Source organism: Dipteris shenzhenensis, chromosome 23 (assembly GCF_047967505.1).
Source record: "Dipteris shenzhenensis isolate YYH24624 ecotype China chromosome 23, Dip_SZ_1.0, whole genome shotgun sequence".
Lineage (NCBI taxonomy): Eukaryota > Viridiplantae > Streptophyta > Polypodiopsida > Gleicheniales > Dipteridaceae > Dipteris > Dipteris shenzhenensis.
This window is the reverse complement of record NC_141618.1, coordinates 27,269,960-27,288,182: the sequence shown is the minus strand read 5'-3', so window position 1 is coordinate 27,288,182 and position 18,223 is coordinate 27,269,960. Positions and strand designations below refer to the sequence as shown.

At 41.5% G+C, this 18,223-nt stretch overlaps 1 protein-coding gene across 2 annotated transcripts in view; it reads left to right on the top strand.

The window, feature by feature from the left end:
* LOC147887194 (uncharacterized) overlaps positions 1-13,261 on the top strand; it is a 37,733-nt gene extending 24,472 nt beyond the window's left edge. Inside the window, exons 7-8 of one of the 2 annotated variants that reach the window (XM_087394532.1) lie at positions 12,212-12,646; positions 12,752-13,261. In XM_087394532.1, the coding sequence (XP_087250658.1) occupies positions 12,212-12,646; positions 12,752-13,093 (777 nt within the window). In that variant the 3' untranslated portion in view covers positions 13,094-13,261. Of the gene's footprint in view, positions 1-12,211 lie in introns of both variants that reach the window. The other variant, XM_087394531.1, reaches the window with a different exon arrangement.
* The last annotated feature ends 4,962 nt before the right edge of the window (positions 13,262-18,223 follow it).

Below are 18,223 nucleotides of genomic sequence, written 5' to 3'. Positions count from 1 at the left end.
CAAGCTATGACTGTATAGAGTACAACAGATCAAGTCACAAATGGTACTAAGTTTAAAGCTTGCCGAAAAGCTTCAACCTTAGGTCGAGGTAGAGCCTTCATAAAAAGATCTGCCAAGTTGTCTTCAGTGGGTAAGTACATAAGACAACTGAATATCACCTGTTGATAATCTCTCTCTGACATAGTGATATTGAACCTAAAAATGCTTTGTGCGAGCATGGAAAACGGGATTCCGTGCAACAACCAATGACTATCAATGAAGATGACGTTAGGAGCAGCTAGAAGTAGCAAATGTTGTCTGCTTCTTGCTAAACTAAGAGATGCATGAAGTACCAAGCATAAAACAGTTGCCACTATGTGACACAGGTGTGTACGAACAGCCTGCCAAATCACTATCAGTGAATCCATGCATAACAAGTGAAGAATCAGCCTCAGAAAGGAGGCCCAAATGCTGAGTGCCTTTGAGATACTTGAAGACACGCTTCACAGCCTGCCAATGGTGCATAGAGGGACTATGCACATATCTGCTCAACTGTGAGACAACATACTGAAGATCGGTCTCGTATGGCATTAATAAATGAAACAACCGATTGCTTGTTGATAGAGAGTGACATCACATGCACCGTTGCCATCCTCAGAAGAGAAGTGAAAACCAAGCTCTAATGGTGTGGATACTGGCTTGCAATAACTGAAAACGCTGTAAAAGCTGTCCAATATACTTGGATTGTGACATCAAAAATGCCCCCCCTCACTGCTAACAAATTGAATGCCCAGATAGTAATGCAAAAGACCAAGATCAGATATAGCAAATGTCTTCTGCAAGTCAAGCTTAGAAGCTGCAATTTGCTCCCCCTGTGTCCCAGTCACAAACATGTCATCCATAGAGTACTAAAATCAACAAATCTGTCCCACTCTTGCGGATGTAAAGGGTAGCCTCAGTAGGGCTGTTCTGAAGACCAAGTGTGAGCAAATGAGCATGTATCTTGGAATACAAGCCCGAGGTGTCTGCTTCAATCCATAGAGGGCTTTCTTTAAGCGGAATACCTTGCTTTCATAACCTTCAACCTTGAAGGCATATGCATTTTGGGAAGATCAACAACCATACCATCCTTTTGTAACTTCACCAAAGCTCCAAAGTTAAAATGTCCAAACCTCTAATGCCACAAATGGGTATTTGCCATGGTAGAAGAATCAAGAGCAAAGTTCATGGTAGAAGCATCAAGAGCAAAGTTGAGGTGTCCAAACCTCTCATGCCACAGATGGGTATCTGCCATGGTAGAAGAATCAAGAGCAAAGGCATTTGCATCTGGAAATCCAGCATCATCCAAGCATCTGTCATAGGCATCAAGTCTATACAGTCCTCTAGTCAATGTCCCAATCAAGACCATGGTAAAGGCATGTGTAGCATCATACACTGCACACCGAACAAAATAAAAAGAACCTGATAGCCACAAGTAGCTATGGCTGAAATAGAGATGAGGCTCTTGCGAATGCTTGGACATAAAGTACATTCTCTAGAGTGACAAGACCACTAGAAACAGAAGTAAGTAACTTGCCCAATGCCTTCACTGCATATGATGCATTATTGGCACATGTGACGGTCCCCCCCTTAGATGCATGCTCAAGTGGGCTGAATAACTTCCTGTAGGAGGTAATGTGCTTGCTAACACCACTATCAAAGTACCAAGCATCGGATACATCAGAAACTGTCATGCATGCATCATAAACATCAGGATTATAGTGACATGTAGCCAAGAAATCCCAATGCTGGTCTTGCGCAAAATTAGCTGACTCATGTCGATCTTTTGGACTAGGAGAACCAGATACTGCAAGACCGGACTCTTTCTTCTTCTTTTCAAATGCAATTCTCTTCCTGCATTCAGAAACTTCCTGCAATAGCTGCATCTCTTCTTCTTCTTGTTATCCCCCAAAGAAGAGGCACCATGGGAGTGACCAGCATGTGAATGAGGGGGTTTATCGGCTGAAACTTTGCCTTTGCCTTTGTTTTTATGCCTAGAAGCATTGCGATTGGTACAGCGTTGTTCCTCTTGAAGTAGAAGATCAACCAACCTCACTGTAGTAGCAAAGCCTTGATAAGAGTCGGCAACCCATTAAGGGTATTAGAAACAAGCTGAGAATCAGGCACCACCTCATCAATGTTAGCCAATTGCTCTTTCAAATCTTTCACATAGGTAAGATAGGCATCCATGTTATCACCCTCTTCAAGCTTCAAGTCCTTCAACTGCTTATGGAGATAGGCAACCCTCGCCTCCTTCCACACCTGATATAAGAACGCAAGCTGATCCCATGCAGCAAAGGCTTTAGCCGTAGAAGCATTGCGATTGGTACGGCTTTGTTCCTCTTGAAGTAGAAGATCAACCAACCTCACTGTAGTAGCAAAGCCGTGATAAGAGTCGGCAACCCATCAAGGGTATTAGAAACAAGCTGAGAATCAAGCACCACCTCATCAATGTTAGCCAATTGCTCTTTCAAATCCTTCACATAGGTAAGATAGGCATCCATGTTATCAGCCTCTTCAAGCTTCAAGTCCTTTAACTGCTTATGGAGATATGCAACCCTCGCCTCCTTCCGCACCTGATATAAGAATGCAAGCTGATCCCACGCTTGCTTTGCTATCTTGCAAGACCGGATATGAGGGATAATGACATTTTTAACTAAAAGAGCAATCAAGGCATGTGCTTTGGCATCATGACCATCCCATTGAATCTGCTCCTGTGTAGGAGGCAAAGTACTTGTAGTAGAGGAGGCAGCTGCTCAAGAAGTAGCATCACGACCATCCCACTAAATCTGCTCCTGTGTAGGAGGCAAATTACCTATAGTAGAAGAGGCAGCTGCTCCAGAAGTAGCATTAGACCCATAACTTGATGAGCCGGAAGTAGTACCTGTAGCACCAGAGGCGGTAGGTGTAGCACCAAAAGCTGCATTGCGTTTAGGTTTGGCCTCAGAGCTTGATTTAATGTGCCATAAATTCTTGGCAACCAATACATGCCCCATCATGTATGCCCACATGGGGTAATTTGTGCCATCAAGCTATGTAGCACCAGCAGCTGCATTCCATGTAGGCCTGGCCTCAGAGCTTGAAACAATGTAACACAAATTCTTGGCGTCCAAGCCCCATCATGTATGACCACATGGGGTAATTTGTGCCATCAAGCTTGTTCTCAGCCCCAAGCATCTTAAACAATTCATCCTTGCTGCTAGTCATGGTCCTTACTACTCCGCAGGTGCATTAATGCACCGTACGAATGTCCGTACAGTGTCAGCAATGCATTAAATGCAGCGCAGCTGGTCCGTACAGTCCGTATGGCTGTATGGATTCACACATGTGAGGTGTCTGCAGCAAAAAATGCAGGAAAATGGCTTGAATTCTGCATTACTTCACAGTCTTCCGCAAAAAAACACTCCTAAATGCTGTTTTCCCGTGCCAGAAACGGAGTTCTCGCGATGGAAATGCTTGAGGAGGCCATAGGTGCTCACGGTGTGTAGAAAACCAGCAAACCAGCAGAAATGAGGTGTCAAACAGCTTGGAAAAGCTGTCAATGGCTGAGGGAATGGATTCTCGACCTGCTCTGACACCACTGTAGGCTAGGGCAAGATATGAAGAGGAGAAGACAAAAACGAGCTGCTCTAATGAATTGTTGCAAAACTGAGAGTGTGGAGGCTCAAGAGAGAGCCAACATAACAAAACCCTAGGGCTAAGTACCCTAACTAGACTAAGTGTCCTAACTGTCCTAAGTGGTACATGTACTAATTGTACCAACTGATCTAACTGATTGTAACTAGGCCTACAAGGCACATACCAAGGAATGAGTGGCACCTATGCATAGCCCATAGAATGGCCTACACGGATGGACTTGGAATTGGTGCCTCCATCGGGCTCCCAAGATGATGTACGTTGCTCGAGTTGGTGCTACCTTGAAAGTATGGGTATTTGCCCATCCTCCTATCTTTAGAGTGGCTGCTGAGGCCGTCTTATTACTCTCCACCTGTTGTCTTGTGAATGCCCCATTCGTATTTGAGGGGGTGAGAGGCAACCTGGCTCGTTGAGCGGCTGTGGTAGAAATGCTGTCCTGAATTTGCAAGAATAAGGACTTTCTGGCTGTCGATCTGGCCATAGAATGGGAACGTAGTGGGAAACAGTTGACAGACTACAGACCCTCTCCTACTGATCTTCAATCTCCTCTATAACCATTGAGATAGTCTTGGCCAGAGTCAAAGCTGTAGAACAAGCACTTGACGTGGCTCCCTCCGCATTCTTAAAATGCAGGCAATCCTACTTCTTGTGCCCCTGCTCATGGCAAAAGAAGCAGCAGTTTTCTTGTCATAGTTGTTGAATCCAAGAAAACTCCACGGCCATTGCTGTCTTTTGTCGTCCAAGTTTTTTGCTGCTGCCCCGTGCCGGATTTCTTCTCACCTTCAAGAGCAATGGAATCCGGGGGCTTCTTAATGTTGACGTGTTTGGTCCTTGACCCTTGTGCATGAGCTCAAAGTTGTGAGCAAAGCTTGTATGCACACTTATAATCCCACGGCCAAAAACTACAGATGTACCACTGGATGTCTGAACGCAGCCCACGAAGGAACGTGCACAACTTCTGATTTTCCTCCAGTTGCAGTTGTACGAACACTTGAGTGAATCTGTTGATTGGCATAATGATTTACCGATTTGGTGTACCCTTGGTGTAGCTCGTAGAATTGACTTTGGAGCCTGTCTAGGTACCGGGGGTGGCAGGAACCGTGATCGGAGGTTTTTCATGAATTCCGTCCATCTGTAAAGATGTGTCTCCTCCTCTGCATCATAGTGGTCCTTCTGTTGGAGATATCATAGTCAAAGGTGTGTTGGTGTGAAGTGTTGATGTGTAGTACTAGGTGATCTAGTACTAGTCTATGTGTGCGAGTCATGTGAGTGCCATGTGTCATCATGGGACTTATCCCATATACACTAGGTGCTAGTATGTGAGTGAGTAGCCTACATAGGGCTTGTACTTCACTTGTCTTGTCATACTTGATGGATGAATGAAAGCCTTCTTCATGTCTTCATTGGAGCATTATTTCCTCACACTCTCTCTCTCTCTCTCTCTCTCTCTCTCTCTCTCTCTCTCTCTCTCTCTCTCTCTCTCCACCATGTTTTTAACACCTTCTGCCACTTGAGCCACCAGGTGACCGCCTCGCATGTAAGGTGCATGGATGCTTGGATACACCGCTTCTTGTCGTTCGTAGGCATCACTGAAAAATAACTTTCGAACTGATTGAGCCAAGTAAACACTAAGGGTTCTTGCCTACCGTCATACTAGCGTGAAGTCGAGGAAAAGAAGGCTTGACAAAAAAATTTACTACATGTACATAAATATAAAGATGTTAGGAGTTTGCATGATCCACCTGTAGTGGGTCCTGCAAACTCTTACCACGATCACTATGCGTGTGTGTGTTTTGGTGTGCATGTATAGATGTGTGTACGTTTGTTGCGTGCACTTATGCATATATGTATGTGTGTGGTAGTCCAAGAGCGTGCGGTAGAGTAGTCCAAGAGCGTGTGGTAGTTCATAAGTCCATAAAAGTCCAAAAGTCCAAGGATGGTAAACCAAGAGATAGTGATAGTGGAAGAGTCCAAGGTTGGCATGTGGCAAAGTCCAAGTGCCCTTGGTAGTCTATGAGTTAAAGGGTGGTAGTCCAAGAGAGTGTGGTACTTCAAGAGTCAAAGGGTGGTTGTCCATGAGCTTGTACGGTGGTCTATGAGTCCAAAGGTGGTAGTCTAAGAGCGAGTCCAATTGTGGTAATCCAAGAGGTAGGCATAGTCAAGAGTCCAAGGATGGCACGTGGCAACATTTCGTGAGCTCTTCTCTTCCAAGCTACCACGCGTAAAAGTTGAAGTATCAATTTAAAAGTTCAAATTTCATAGCATTATCAACATCTAATTGACAGCCCCGATAGCTAGTTGCCACCTTCTACAAGGATTGAAAGTTCAAGCTTCAAGGTGGCAAGTCAAGGACTCTCAGAAACTTCATGATGGTTAGAACAATTTTAATGGAGCCTTGATTCCTTTGCTCCCAAACCAAGGCCAAGATGTAGACAATGTCTTGTCATATGTTAACTATGTGGCTCTTGGTTGAGTTTGCTGCTCCTCATGATGAGGTGGCACCTACCTTGTAGACATTTCCGATTGCGTGTTGCATGGGGATCGGAGTAGTTTGTGTGAACTTCGTGGCTCTCGATTTAGTCACCACTCTCTTTGTAAGTTGTGGAGCTTGCCTCTGCTGCAAACGTGAATCACAAACAAAAAGTAATTCGTATCTTTTGTTGCATGGATGTAAGCACTGCTGAATTAACTCTTGAATACATGTTGTGTACTTGTATCTCTTTCAATGTGCTTAAGCTGCCTCAAACGTGCACCGCCAACCTAAAGAAGTAGGAGATCTTGTATGGCATAAGCAATACCGAACTTACTCTTGAACACATGTTGTGTAGGTATGACATGTACTGTCTTTACCTATCTACCCAAGCAATAGAGCAATGGAAGGGTGTAAGCACTGCTGAATTAACTCTTGAATACATGTTGTGTACTTGTATCTCTTTCAATGTGCTTAAGCTGCCTCAAACGTGCACCGCCAACCTAAAGAAGTAGGAGATCTTGTATGGCATAAGCAATACCGAACTTACTCTTGAACACATGTTGTGTAGGTATGACATGTACTGTCTTTACCTATCTACCCAAGCAATAGAGCAATGGAAGGCCCTTGTATGCCACCAACTTCTATGGCTGGTGGTAGTCTAGAGCGGTATCCAAATAGAGAGGTGGTGGATTAGGATCTTTCACAGAGCAAGTGTGTCTATAGATAGTGTTGATAGAGAGGTAGGTAGGTACATGGGGTGGTTTGGCAATGCGTGTAGTCTAGGATAAGAAGGGTGCTAACTTAGACTACTGTGTTTGCTCATGTTCAACTACTCTTCATGGTCCACTATAGCTCCCAAAGAGAGGGGCGTGTAGCTAAGAGTTGCCACCAGAGTATCTCTTGATAGTATTGACAAAGTGGTAGCTAGCTACATGGGGTTGTGTGGCAATGTAGGTGGTCTAGAGGAGAAGGGCTCTAGCTTAGATTGTTGTCTTTGCTCATGTTCAACTACTCTCCATGGTCCACTGCACCTTCTAAAGAGGTTGGAGAGTCACCACTAAATTGATGGAGCAATGGGGAGGGAGGCCCTCATGTGCTGCCAACTTTGGTGGTTGGTCACTAACTAGAGTCATGTCCAAAATCTAGAGAGGAAGTTGATCAAGACATGTTGCTAGAGCCAGTCTTTCTTTTGATAGTGTCCATACAGATGCAGGTAGTGTGGCAGGGTCGTTTGTCCATACAGATGCAGGTAGTGTGGCAAGGTCGTTTGTCAATGCCAATGGTCCAAGAGAAGGGCGTTGGGTCAGATTGGCTTCTCATGTCCAACCTCTCTTCCGGTGTGTTACTGCACCTCCCAAGGGATGGACCCTACATGTCGTGCATGGGGAGCTGAGCTATCTAACATCCTACTCCTTAGAGGTCTCACAGACTACTGAGCTCGCCCTTAGCTGACGAGTATGCAAGGTGTTTCAATGTGTGAATGATTTGGCTAGGCCATTTGTCCCATTATGCCCAATAATTGTACGCTTAGATTCCCAGTACAACATCCTCTAGTCCCTATCGTGAAGAAAATCTTTTAAAGAGATGCAAAAGTACCATCCAGTTTTAAGGTGAACCCGGGGACCCTAGCTGGAAAGAATTGTCCCACCCATGAGACTATGGTCCTCATGTGCCTGGCATAGTCCCTCCTACCAAGTGTTGAGGATAGGGGCATCAATCTTAGCAATCTGATGTCTTGCACCTCCCTATGGTGTGACAGAGAGCTAGCAAACAGTGCAAGAATGTTCAAGGGTCTGAAGGATTTGATTGTCTAAAATCCAAATAACAAGAAGCAAGGCAAGTGGCCACTACCCAAATAAACACAAAATACGGAAGGTCGAAAATCAATGATGGATTAATAGTCATAGCTATCATGGTTGAAATCTGATACATCATAGAACAAACATCAAGATGATAACTCGGATGAAGGTCTCAAGCCACATTCAAAAGTGAGCCTTTTTTTTAACCCCACCCACTCTTACGCACGTCTTCAGACTTGTTTAGTTTCTAATATGTCTCTAGTGTGTAACCCTTAAGATAGACGGGCGATTCTTAGCATTCTTTGTAGAAAATTTCAATTTCATTTTAGAGGGGACAACTATTGTCGTTGATGTGGTGATAGCAATATCGTGAGAAGGCGTAGAAACATTTCTATCCTTTGCCAACCAAGGGGGTTCGCAAGCATAAAAGCTCAAAGCAATATTTAGTGCCATCCAACTATTAATAGATGAAAATAGACACGATGAAATCCAGAAGAAATCCCTAGATGAATTCATGTATCCATCCTCGAATTTCTTTGGATTCAACACGTCCTCAGCACTAAAAACCAAGCCTCACAATTCTTATTGCTCCCCATGATAAATCTCAAAGCAACATAACATGCTCTTTGACTTGCGAAGTATGCGCCTCAACGATTATGCTTGCAAAAATATTACGATGTCCGCAATTGTTGACCTTTTCAGAATATAGCTGTGTCATTCCTTTTGGAAGTTGGACGTCTTTGCTCTGCTGATGTCAACTCTTCAAGCATTTGTCCTTCCTCTCTAAGAATGTTTAGAGTCCTTTGTCACGTAGATAGGTCAACTCTTCAAGCATATGTCCTTCCTCTCAAAGAATGTTTAGAGTCCTTTGTCAACTCTTCAAGCATATGCCCTTCCTCTCTAAGAATGTTTAGAGTCCTTTGTCACGTAGATAGGTTAGCATGGGAGTGACTTGAACCTCCATGCCAAAGCATCAATCTTTTGTGAGCGCTGTTGTCAAACCTTTGCAAATGAGATAGGTTAGCAATCCCCAAAAAATTTCCTCTGCCCACACTTTTGTTTTGTTTTTTTTTTTTTTGGGCGGGGGAAAGGGCTCAAGAAATGTAAATGCTGTAAGGTCATGCCTGATCACGGGTTATACAAAGCACATTCCAAACAGAATGGGTATGGAGAAGGCACGATGTTGATGTTGACCAATACTTCCGATTGTTAGAAAACAAAGGTGGAGATTGCTTGCTACGGCCATTGCTCCCCACAGTGGAAGATACTGAAAACGTATGCAAGAAAAACCACACATTACTACTTCAAATCACACTTCTCTGATATCCTTGAATGGTGCAACAGTAGAGTAGGACAGTATATCATGTATTTATAGATTGCTCTTAAGCAAATGGACAAAACCTGATACAAATGAATTGTTTAATGTGCCACTGTCTAGCAGCAGACAGGGTGCTGCCTACAGGTTGACCCCTGACAACCCAAAACTGTCGTCTACCTCCTGCTGGCACCTTCAATCTTTGTCAGCTCTCCTACAGATTCAGTGGGCTGCGTAGTGGTGTGCTCATGGACACTCCTTGCTGCTGCTTTTCCTGATATGAAGACCTGCAGACCAAATGCTCCACCAATCTCAGATCTGTTTGCTGTTCTGGAACTGCAGCCAATCTGAGAACCTGTAAACCTGAAGTGCAGGGTACTTCTCTTCACCTCTAGGTGATCTGCAGACTGTACGGCCCAGCCTCTAGATGATCCTTGGCCTCTCTGCTGTCCTGGTAGACAGCCGGTAGTAGGGGCTTTGTAAAATGGATAAGTGCCAGGGCCAGGGGCCGTTTTATAGGGTTGGAGTCCATGACCCAGTACTGTAGAGTGGCCATACCCAGTACTTCGAATTGTTAGAAAACAAAGATGGAGATTGCTTACTACAGCCATCGCTCCCCACAGTGGAAGATAATGAAAGCTTATGCCCAGAAACCACACATTGCGAATCCAAATTACACTCTCATATCTTTGAGCAGTGCAACAGTAGAGTAGGACAGTATATCATGTATTAATAGATTGCTCTGAAGCAAAATGGAAAAAACCTGATATAAATGAATGTGTTTAGTGTGCCATCATCTAGCAGCAGACAGGGTGCTGCCTAGATGTTGACCCCTGACCACCCAAGACTGTCATCTACCTCCTGCCGACACCCGTAATCGTCGTCAGCCTGCGTGCTCTCCTAGATTTTCAGTGGTCTGCGTAGTGTGCTCATGGACACTCCTTGCTGCTGCTCTTCCTGATGAAGACATGTAGACTGAATGCTCCACCATCTCAGATCTGTTTGCTCTTCTAGAACTGTAGCCAATCTGAGAACCTGTAAACCCAAAGTGCAGGGTACTGCTCTTCACCTGTAGGTGACCTGCACACTGTTCTGCTCAACCTCTAGATGATCTTTGGCCTCTCTGCTGTCCTGGTAGACAGCCAGTAGGGGCTTTGTAAAATGGATAGGCAGCAGGGCTAGGGGCCCTTTTATAGGGCTGGAGTACGAGACCCAGTACTACTGCCCGGCTCCTGTGCACAAGAACCTCTCGAGGTCTCAACGGAGCAATGATCTTAGAATCACTCAGTGAACTGATACTGTTCATTAGCTGAACTCTGGAAAAAGAATCTAAAGCCTCAACATCAGCATGAGGCAACACTATGTTGATTAATAAAGCTCTCAAGGTTACCAATCAAATCCAGGGGTGTATCCAATCAAGAAACTAAATATTAATAGGGCACATTCTATAGTGAAATGAACTAAAAATATCTTAAGTAATGGGTTTGATGCACAAGCTTAAATCTTAAGCAAGTGCTTGGACCATGTAATTTTACAAAATTGTGTTTGATTCCCTCTTGTTCTGCCCTGACCAGCCTCTGTCTTCTGCGCAGAAAGTTGCTGCTGGTCACAGTCCTATTTGCAGGTCCAACCCTGCCTGCCTTCCAGCAGCCTTGCTGCTGGCCCTTGTCATAGTTTTTGCCCCATGTGTGGGTCCTTCTGCCCACCATTCAGGGCTTTTGCTGCCTTCCAACAGCAGACTGGTATCTGCATATTCCCTCAGATCTGCCTCTCTGGCATCCCATTTCTCTGCCACGTGGCACCATGCTGCTGGTACACCTCCCCCATGTTCTCCTCATTTGGGGGCTGACCCAGAAACTGAACACCATTACCCACACCTCACATGCGGCACTAAAGGTGTGGTACAAAAATTAAAAATCTGTATTTCCCCCCATATCTCTGAGTAGAAAATTACAAAACAACATGTAGCGAATTCATAGGATACAAGTAGAAGCAAAGACACACATCATACTTATATTAATTAGTTAGCACCTGATGTAAAACCTCATTTGGGGCCTCACTGGGTGGGAGGTGACCCAGATAAACCCAACACCAATACCCGCACTTCACATACAGCCGTTGGTACTAAAGGTTTGGTACAAAGTTTTAAAAATCCATATTTCTTCCCAATATCTCTGAATAGAAAATTACAAAGAATCATGTTGTAACAAATTCATAGAATACAAGTAGAAGCAAAGAGACATCATACTTCTATTGATTAGCAGCACATGATGTAAAACTACTATTAACTTTTGATTGCAGTAAGAATAGGTCAAGACCCAAGGTGATGAAAGGGTAGTTGTCAAATTGTAGCCTGAAAGTGGACGAGACAGAGTCTGTGCTTGAATGAAAAAGTTTTTGTGCTTCGTTAATGGGTAGCAAAGAATATACAGCTTCGGAGTTTCTGATTTTTCTGCTCCCTGTAGCATAGGGTTTGAAGGATTGGCTTAGGATTTGAATAATTCAATATTGTGTCTGCTGTGATTTTAGTTTTTGCAATTTAAAAAGCGAGTAGAGATTTGTTGGGATTTGTACTAGAATGTTATAGTCGTCCTCTTGACAAACCTTCAAAAGGATAGATTCCTCTGGTTCAGTTTTCTGTTGCATGCATGTATTTTTTGAATATTTTGTGCAACTTCCTTCTGTCAATGCAGTATGTACTCCAAAAAGTTGCCTGTTATCTGAACTTGTAACCGCAACCACCAACTTTTCCAGGTTACTAAGTACAGATAACAGACAATGCTTAAGGGAAAAGAAAGAAAGATCATTGTCGATTATTGATGACTCATTACAAGTAAATGATGTGAAGGGTTAAAAAATGTTATTTGTGTGATTGAATCTCCTGATTGTACAAGTAAATGATGTAAAGTGTGAAAAAATATCAATTGTGTGATTGAATCTCCTGATTGAATTGAAAACTTGGATTTTCAGGGTGAAAAGCAGTTTATTCCCTTTATTTCACCATTACCAGGAGATGCCATATTGAGCCAATCAACTCCCACAGATGTCAAGGTTAAATCTCAAAGAGGCAGCTATGATCCATTGATGCGTGCACAATCATCCAGTTTTGGACGCCAAGACACAAGTTTCAACAATGAAGAGCTTAGAGATGATGCTCACTACATGAACGAGAGGGAGGAAAATTTCACAGATGTAGCTGCTGCTGCTCGAGCAGCAGCAGAATCTGCAGAGCGTGCTGCTGCTGCCGCCCGAGCTGCAGCCTTACTGGCAAACGGGAAATCTACAACGATGGGATCAAGTAGAAAATTTGACAAGAGCACACCAGAATCCAGTTCAAGTAGTGATGAAGATGACATTGATGATGTAAAGAGATCTGGGGCAGGACGAACGGAAGAGTACTTCAAGGTACGGACAGATTCATTTGAGCACCATATTACTCATGGAAAACCTGTTTTTGATGATGACGAGGATCAATCAGATTTGCCCATTGAATATTTTTCACCGTCTCAGTCCGGATCTAGACAGCAGAACAGTGATGTGTCTCACGCGGACAGCAGAAAATATAGGTATTCTTCAAATAGGCAGGAGGACCTAAGTCTTTCTTCAAAGAACTGGCAGTCTCAGGCTAATGATTTGAAGTCCCAATCTGTCAATAGTAGAATCGCAGATGCATCTTCCCCTAGCCTCTTTCAAAGGCAACAAAGCAATTCTGAGCCACCTCAGCGGTGCCCACCAGATCTTCCAGCAGAAGACCAGATAGCAGTTGCGAAACCTGTGTATGTCCATCCAAAACTGCCTGATTATGATGATTTGTCTGCCCGATTTGAAGCCTTGAGATCATCAAGGCGATAATTCTTATCTTGCCACAACTTGTAAGGTGGGTGGATTGATGCTGTTAGGTATTGGCTTATTCTTTATCCGGATGCAGAAACTGCCTTTAAAGGCATTGTAATATTATTTCTCCAAACACTTTTTTGTGTGATGTATGTTGAGATGGAGTGGATTGGTGACTCAGAATGCATGGCCAAAATATAGTTGTGTCTTTGATCTGGAGTTTATTTTTGAAGTTTTCATGCGTAATGTTTTGCCACTTGAATATCAATTTTCACTGTTTGATTGCATGGTTGTCTTCTAGTAGTGCTCCTGCTTGATTGCTGCTTTTGTCGGCCTTAGATCTACATTAGATCTACAAATGCTTAAAAAACTCGATTTTCATGCCCTGTTCAGGCATAACAATGTACAAAGACTAGGGCGTGAAAGGGAAGCTTTGTCTAGATTTAGAGCATTAGCTGATTGTTATTGTGAGCTGAAACTCAGAGAATAATATGGTATCCCTTGAGTAAGTTTAGTAGTGGTGTGAAATGTACCAAACAATATTTTTTGGAATTCAGGTCAATGCGGACATATGTCTCTGTGCTGGTCCATGTGAGGTAATGTCTTTGATTATGACTCTTTTTTTACAAATATAACTGGGTTGCGTCGGGTGCACACAATTAGTATGTTATTGAAAGATACTAAGAAGAAGATAACTTGTTGTTAAGCTTATTAAACATGCAGCATGGCCAATATCATCCATGTTTCATGATTAGTCAACTACGCAATTGTGAAATTTTTGTCTCAAGATTGCAACTACTTTTTTTTGTCCTTGGGAAATTATTGGAAGTTTGTGAAACGTTGGTTGCGCTTTGAAAGAAGACATCACGTGGCCACCTTAATAGAACGATTGATGCCCGTGAACTTCAACCATTTCTAGATTCAATGTGAGAATAGTTTTAGAACTGTTTGCAGGACAAAAAAACCTCTTGATCAAAAATTTGTATACAATGTTCTACTATTGGTTGATCAAGAGGATTTCTTGTCATATTAGATGCAAGATCGATCACCTAATAATGGTTTTTTAAGGGTGCATACGCAATAGCTTGTCATGGACCAAGGAAAGTTCGCATGTTGTCAACACTAAAGTCTGTGGTCAAAGTAGGTTCATTTGGTGATCTTTGGCAAATTGATTTATCGTACTGACACCAGCTCCAACATGGAAATAATATGGTAGGAAGTCATTTGTATTACAAGACATTGTAGCACAAATGCTTTTAGTAGCATTTTTGAGTGCCTATGGGAATTGAAGTGTATTTTTGTGTTATCTATAAGGTCCACCATGTGTAATGTTGGCAAGTGCTAGAATTGATGGCTTTTCCTTGGGTTAGAGGTCAAGGTAGACTATGAAAACAATGATTGAAGGGACGTCAAGGTAGACTATGAAAATAATGATTGATGTGTTCCTATGGGAATTCAAGTGTATATTTGTGTCATCCAAAAGCTCTAATATGTTGAAGCCCTTATGACATATTGATCTTGTTGATGATTTTGGAAATTTGATATTGATTTAAGGAGCATGTGAATTGTTGGCAGGAGCTAGAATTGATGGATTGTCCTTAGGTTAGAGGCTGAGATAGACTACAAAAACAATGATTGATGGAAATTTTAGCGAGAATTAAAATGACATGGACTTGGAGAATGATGGAAGCGATGTGTATGAAATTTCCACAATATTGAAATTTGCTACATGTATTTCTTATATAATTCTCCATGCATTCATAGTTTACTGGTTTTCTCCATATAGGCTAGACATTTCAATACTCCATTAATTCACGCAATGATAATCACTTGGTGTTCAGGAGAATTTCTACCAGATTTTGGCACATGTTTTTGTTAGTAGCATTTTGGCTATCCTGCACATTCATTTTGAGCTTTGCATAGTGTTTGAGGTCCATGGTGGACCTCCAAAGCTATATCTTGGTAGAAAGGCTTGAAAGTCTTATTGACTATATATCCAACTCCAAACCTAAGTGCCTAGAGGATGGGCTCTAAGAGCACATGATTGATTACACGAAATAGAGCATGTATTAACAACATACAAAGAGATTGAGAGTGCCTCAACATGCATAAGAGGACAAACAATGGCAAAAGCATTTGGTGCTTAATGTGAACTCACTAAGCTCTAAATCTCATCATTTGCAAGACAACACTTATACCGACTTCATTCTCCAATGCAACATTTACCAATCCACCAATTGCAAAGCACTCATTGTAGAGCTTCACTTGATTACTTGTCGTATAACTAGCAATTGTACACAGCCTACAATTTACATATTCCAACTCTTCCATCAAGTTTCTACCCCAATAACCAAGTGCGTACTTGAGTTTCACTAATTTTCAAAAGTTTCATCATCATTTTACTCACCACAATTTTATTATAGGCCAAGGTCTTGACTTAGCCTACAAGGAGACTTATCTTAAGGGAAGCCTAAACCAAATTTAGTTTAAGATAACCTCAAGGCCTTAATTCAATATTTCAAGTTTTGCCTAATCCTATTGACAGAAGTGGCAAAAGGTGTGGGAAGGAGGAGGATGGACATAGCCACCATAGTATAAATAACCCTATCGTGAAAACCCTAATAGGAATTTTATATCCAATCTTTACATGTGGGACATGCCCATTTTTACCATTCTTGTATACACATTACCCCTAATGTGATTTGCATCCTCAAGACCCCTTCTTAAAACTACCCTCCAAAGTACACTTGCTACATTTGAATTGTTGTATTTTATAGAATTTCTTGATGTGATGACACATCTATGGTTAAGAGAAAAAATCTTCCAACTTTGATATCTCTAGCAATCAATTTATGTTCAACATTTGTCTTTCAATAATGAGACTCCTCTTTTGTTGAATAGCACATCATAATCATTGTCTACCATCTAGCCAACTAATTTGAGTCAAATTTTGCACATGTAGAAATTGTTTTATAACCATCTTTAGACTCAAAAGACTTTAGTTAAAACTAAACATGTTACTTGCACCTTGTATGGAGATCCATTCACTATGAACATATGGTCTTTTGAATTTTTGTTCTTTTGCAAAGATGTAAACCATTCTTCATGGCTTGCCATGAAAATACTTTGAAAATACAAATGTGAATGCTTGGTTGACCATGCAAATCATATCTGATGGACACAATACTTTTCACAGGCCTCTATTTAGGTGGTATTGTTTCTTGTATATTCTGTTCGGATAGCATCACATGCCTTTTGGGTTCTAGAATTGTGTGTTAATTCACTACAATGCTTTCTCTCCAAGCACTCTAAGAGCATTTCACAGGTGACTTGAATGATCCCTTTGTTCATTTCAATCTATCACTACAAAATGCCCTATAGAGACCCAAATGCGAAACACGAAAATCTTGAATAAGGATGCTTTAGAATGAAGGGTGCCTTAGACTATGTGACAAAATGGAGTTACACAAAGGGAACCTTTAGAGAGAGGTGGTAGCTTCTTTGAGCATGCCATTACTCACTGCACTACTTTGATATTTTCATTTTTGAATTTCAATGTTTCATTTTAAAAAACCAAGAAAATATTTTTTTATGTGCTCTCTATTTATGCAATGCATTTAAGGAAGGGGTGTTAAGGTGTAAATTGCATCATCAACTAAGGTCAAGAGAGGATCCTAAAGGCAGATACAGGAAAATCAACCTAAACTAACATAACCCTAAGGAGTAGAGTAATATGTAAGAACATTTGGTCTTCATTTTTCAATAAAGTTGCACATTGTAGGTTCATATGATGTACTTTCTCACTCACACTATCCCTGTCTTTTCTCCAATTTTACATTATGTAACTGGCTTAAAATGTGAACAATTTTTGCATCGCCCTCTTCAAGGACTCCTTTTTTATATAAGCTTCTTGTTTTGTTTTCCCTTTTCCTTCTACATTTTCAAAAAGGAAGAATTCAACCTATTATGCAAGGCTTGTACTCCTTGTGCATTGAGATGGAATATACCTTACAATCAAAAGCACAGTGACTACGCAATGGAAGTCTATATAGGAAGTATAGCATCATTTCCCTCTCTAGTTATAACCTGTTGTTGGAAGAGTGAAATTTGATGAGGAAAGGTGGCCTTGTTGGAGATTCCAGCAATGGGCTATCCCTCTCCTTTGTAAATGAAACCTAAATGAAATAGCATAAAAAGCTTTTTGGAAGAAAATTTATAAAGTTGAGAATATTCAGGCTAAACCATTGTGTCTATAGAGTTTCATTGTTGATTTTGTCTTCCTCCTAAATCAATTATCTTCATTTGATTAAGAAGCATTTTTTGACTTCGTTTGAATGGATATTGAAATGTCTCTTGAACTTGAAGATTGAACTATGTCCATGAATTGTCACTAATGACCTGACTTGGTTGGTGTCGTATTAGACTATTGCTATGTGATCACATAAGAGTGTGTCACCATAGAAATAGAGTGTGCAATTTGGAGGGTTTTCCATAATGATTGCTTGATAAAGAAAATAAGCTTTAAAAAATTTTGTTGGTACTCGAAATATTTTTTATGTTTTAGGGTGTGGTGGTTGACTTTCTTTGAATGATATTCTTTGTGAAAGCTAATATAATGTTGGATTTTCTTGTCATGTTATTTTATTATAGTTTATTGCATGGGAGCAAAGGTAGCTATTGATGTTGATATTCTTTGTGAAAGCTGATCTAATGGTGATTGCTTGTAGCTAATTGCACGGGAGCAAAGGTAGCTATTGACATTGATGCACATTGATGTTTTGCGTGGTTATTTCCATCAAATGTCAATGCACTGTCTCTTTGAGATTGGCACTTTTAAAATTAATGAGCATACGTCTTTGCATTGAATTTCACTATTATCTTGGCTTGCATCTTGTTCAGATTCTACATTTGTCTTTACATGAATGTCACAAATTTTGAGATTGTGATGAATAAATTATTGATGTATTCACACCTAGAGTTGAACTTTGATGATTTGTTGTCTAATGACCAAGTTTATTGAGTGACTTGTATCTTGATGATGCACAATATTGCACATTCTGTGCAAGTTGTGAAATCTACTCTCATCCCTTTGCATAGAGTTCATTTCCATAAACTGTTATGAAATTACCATATGATGATAGAATTACC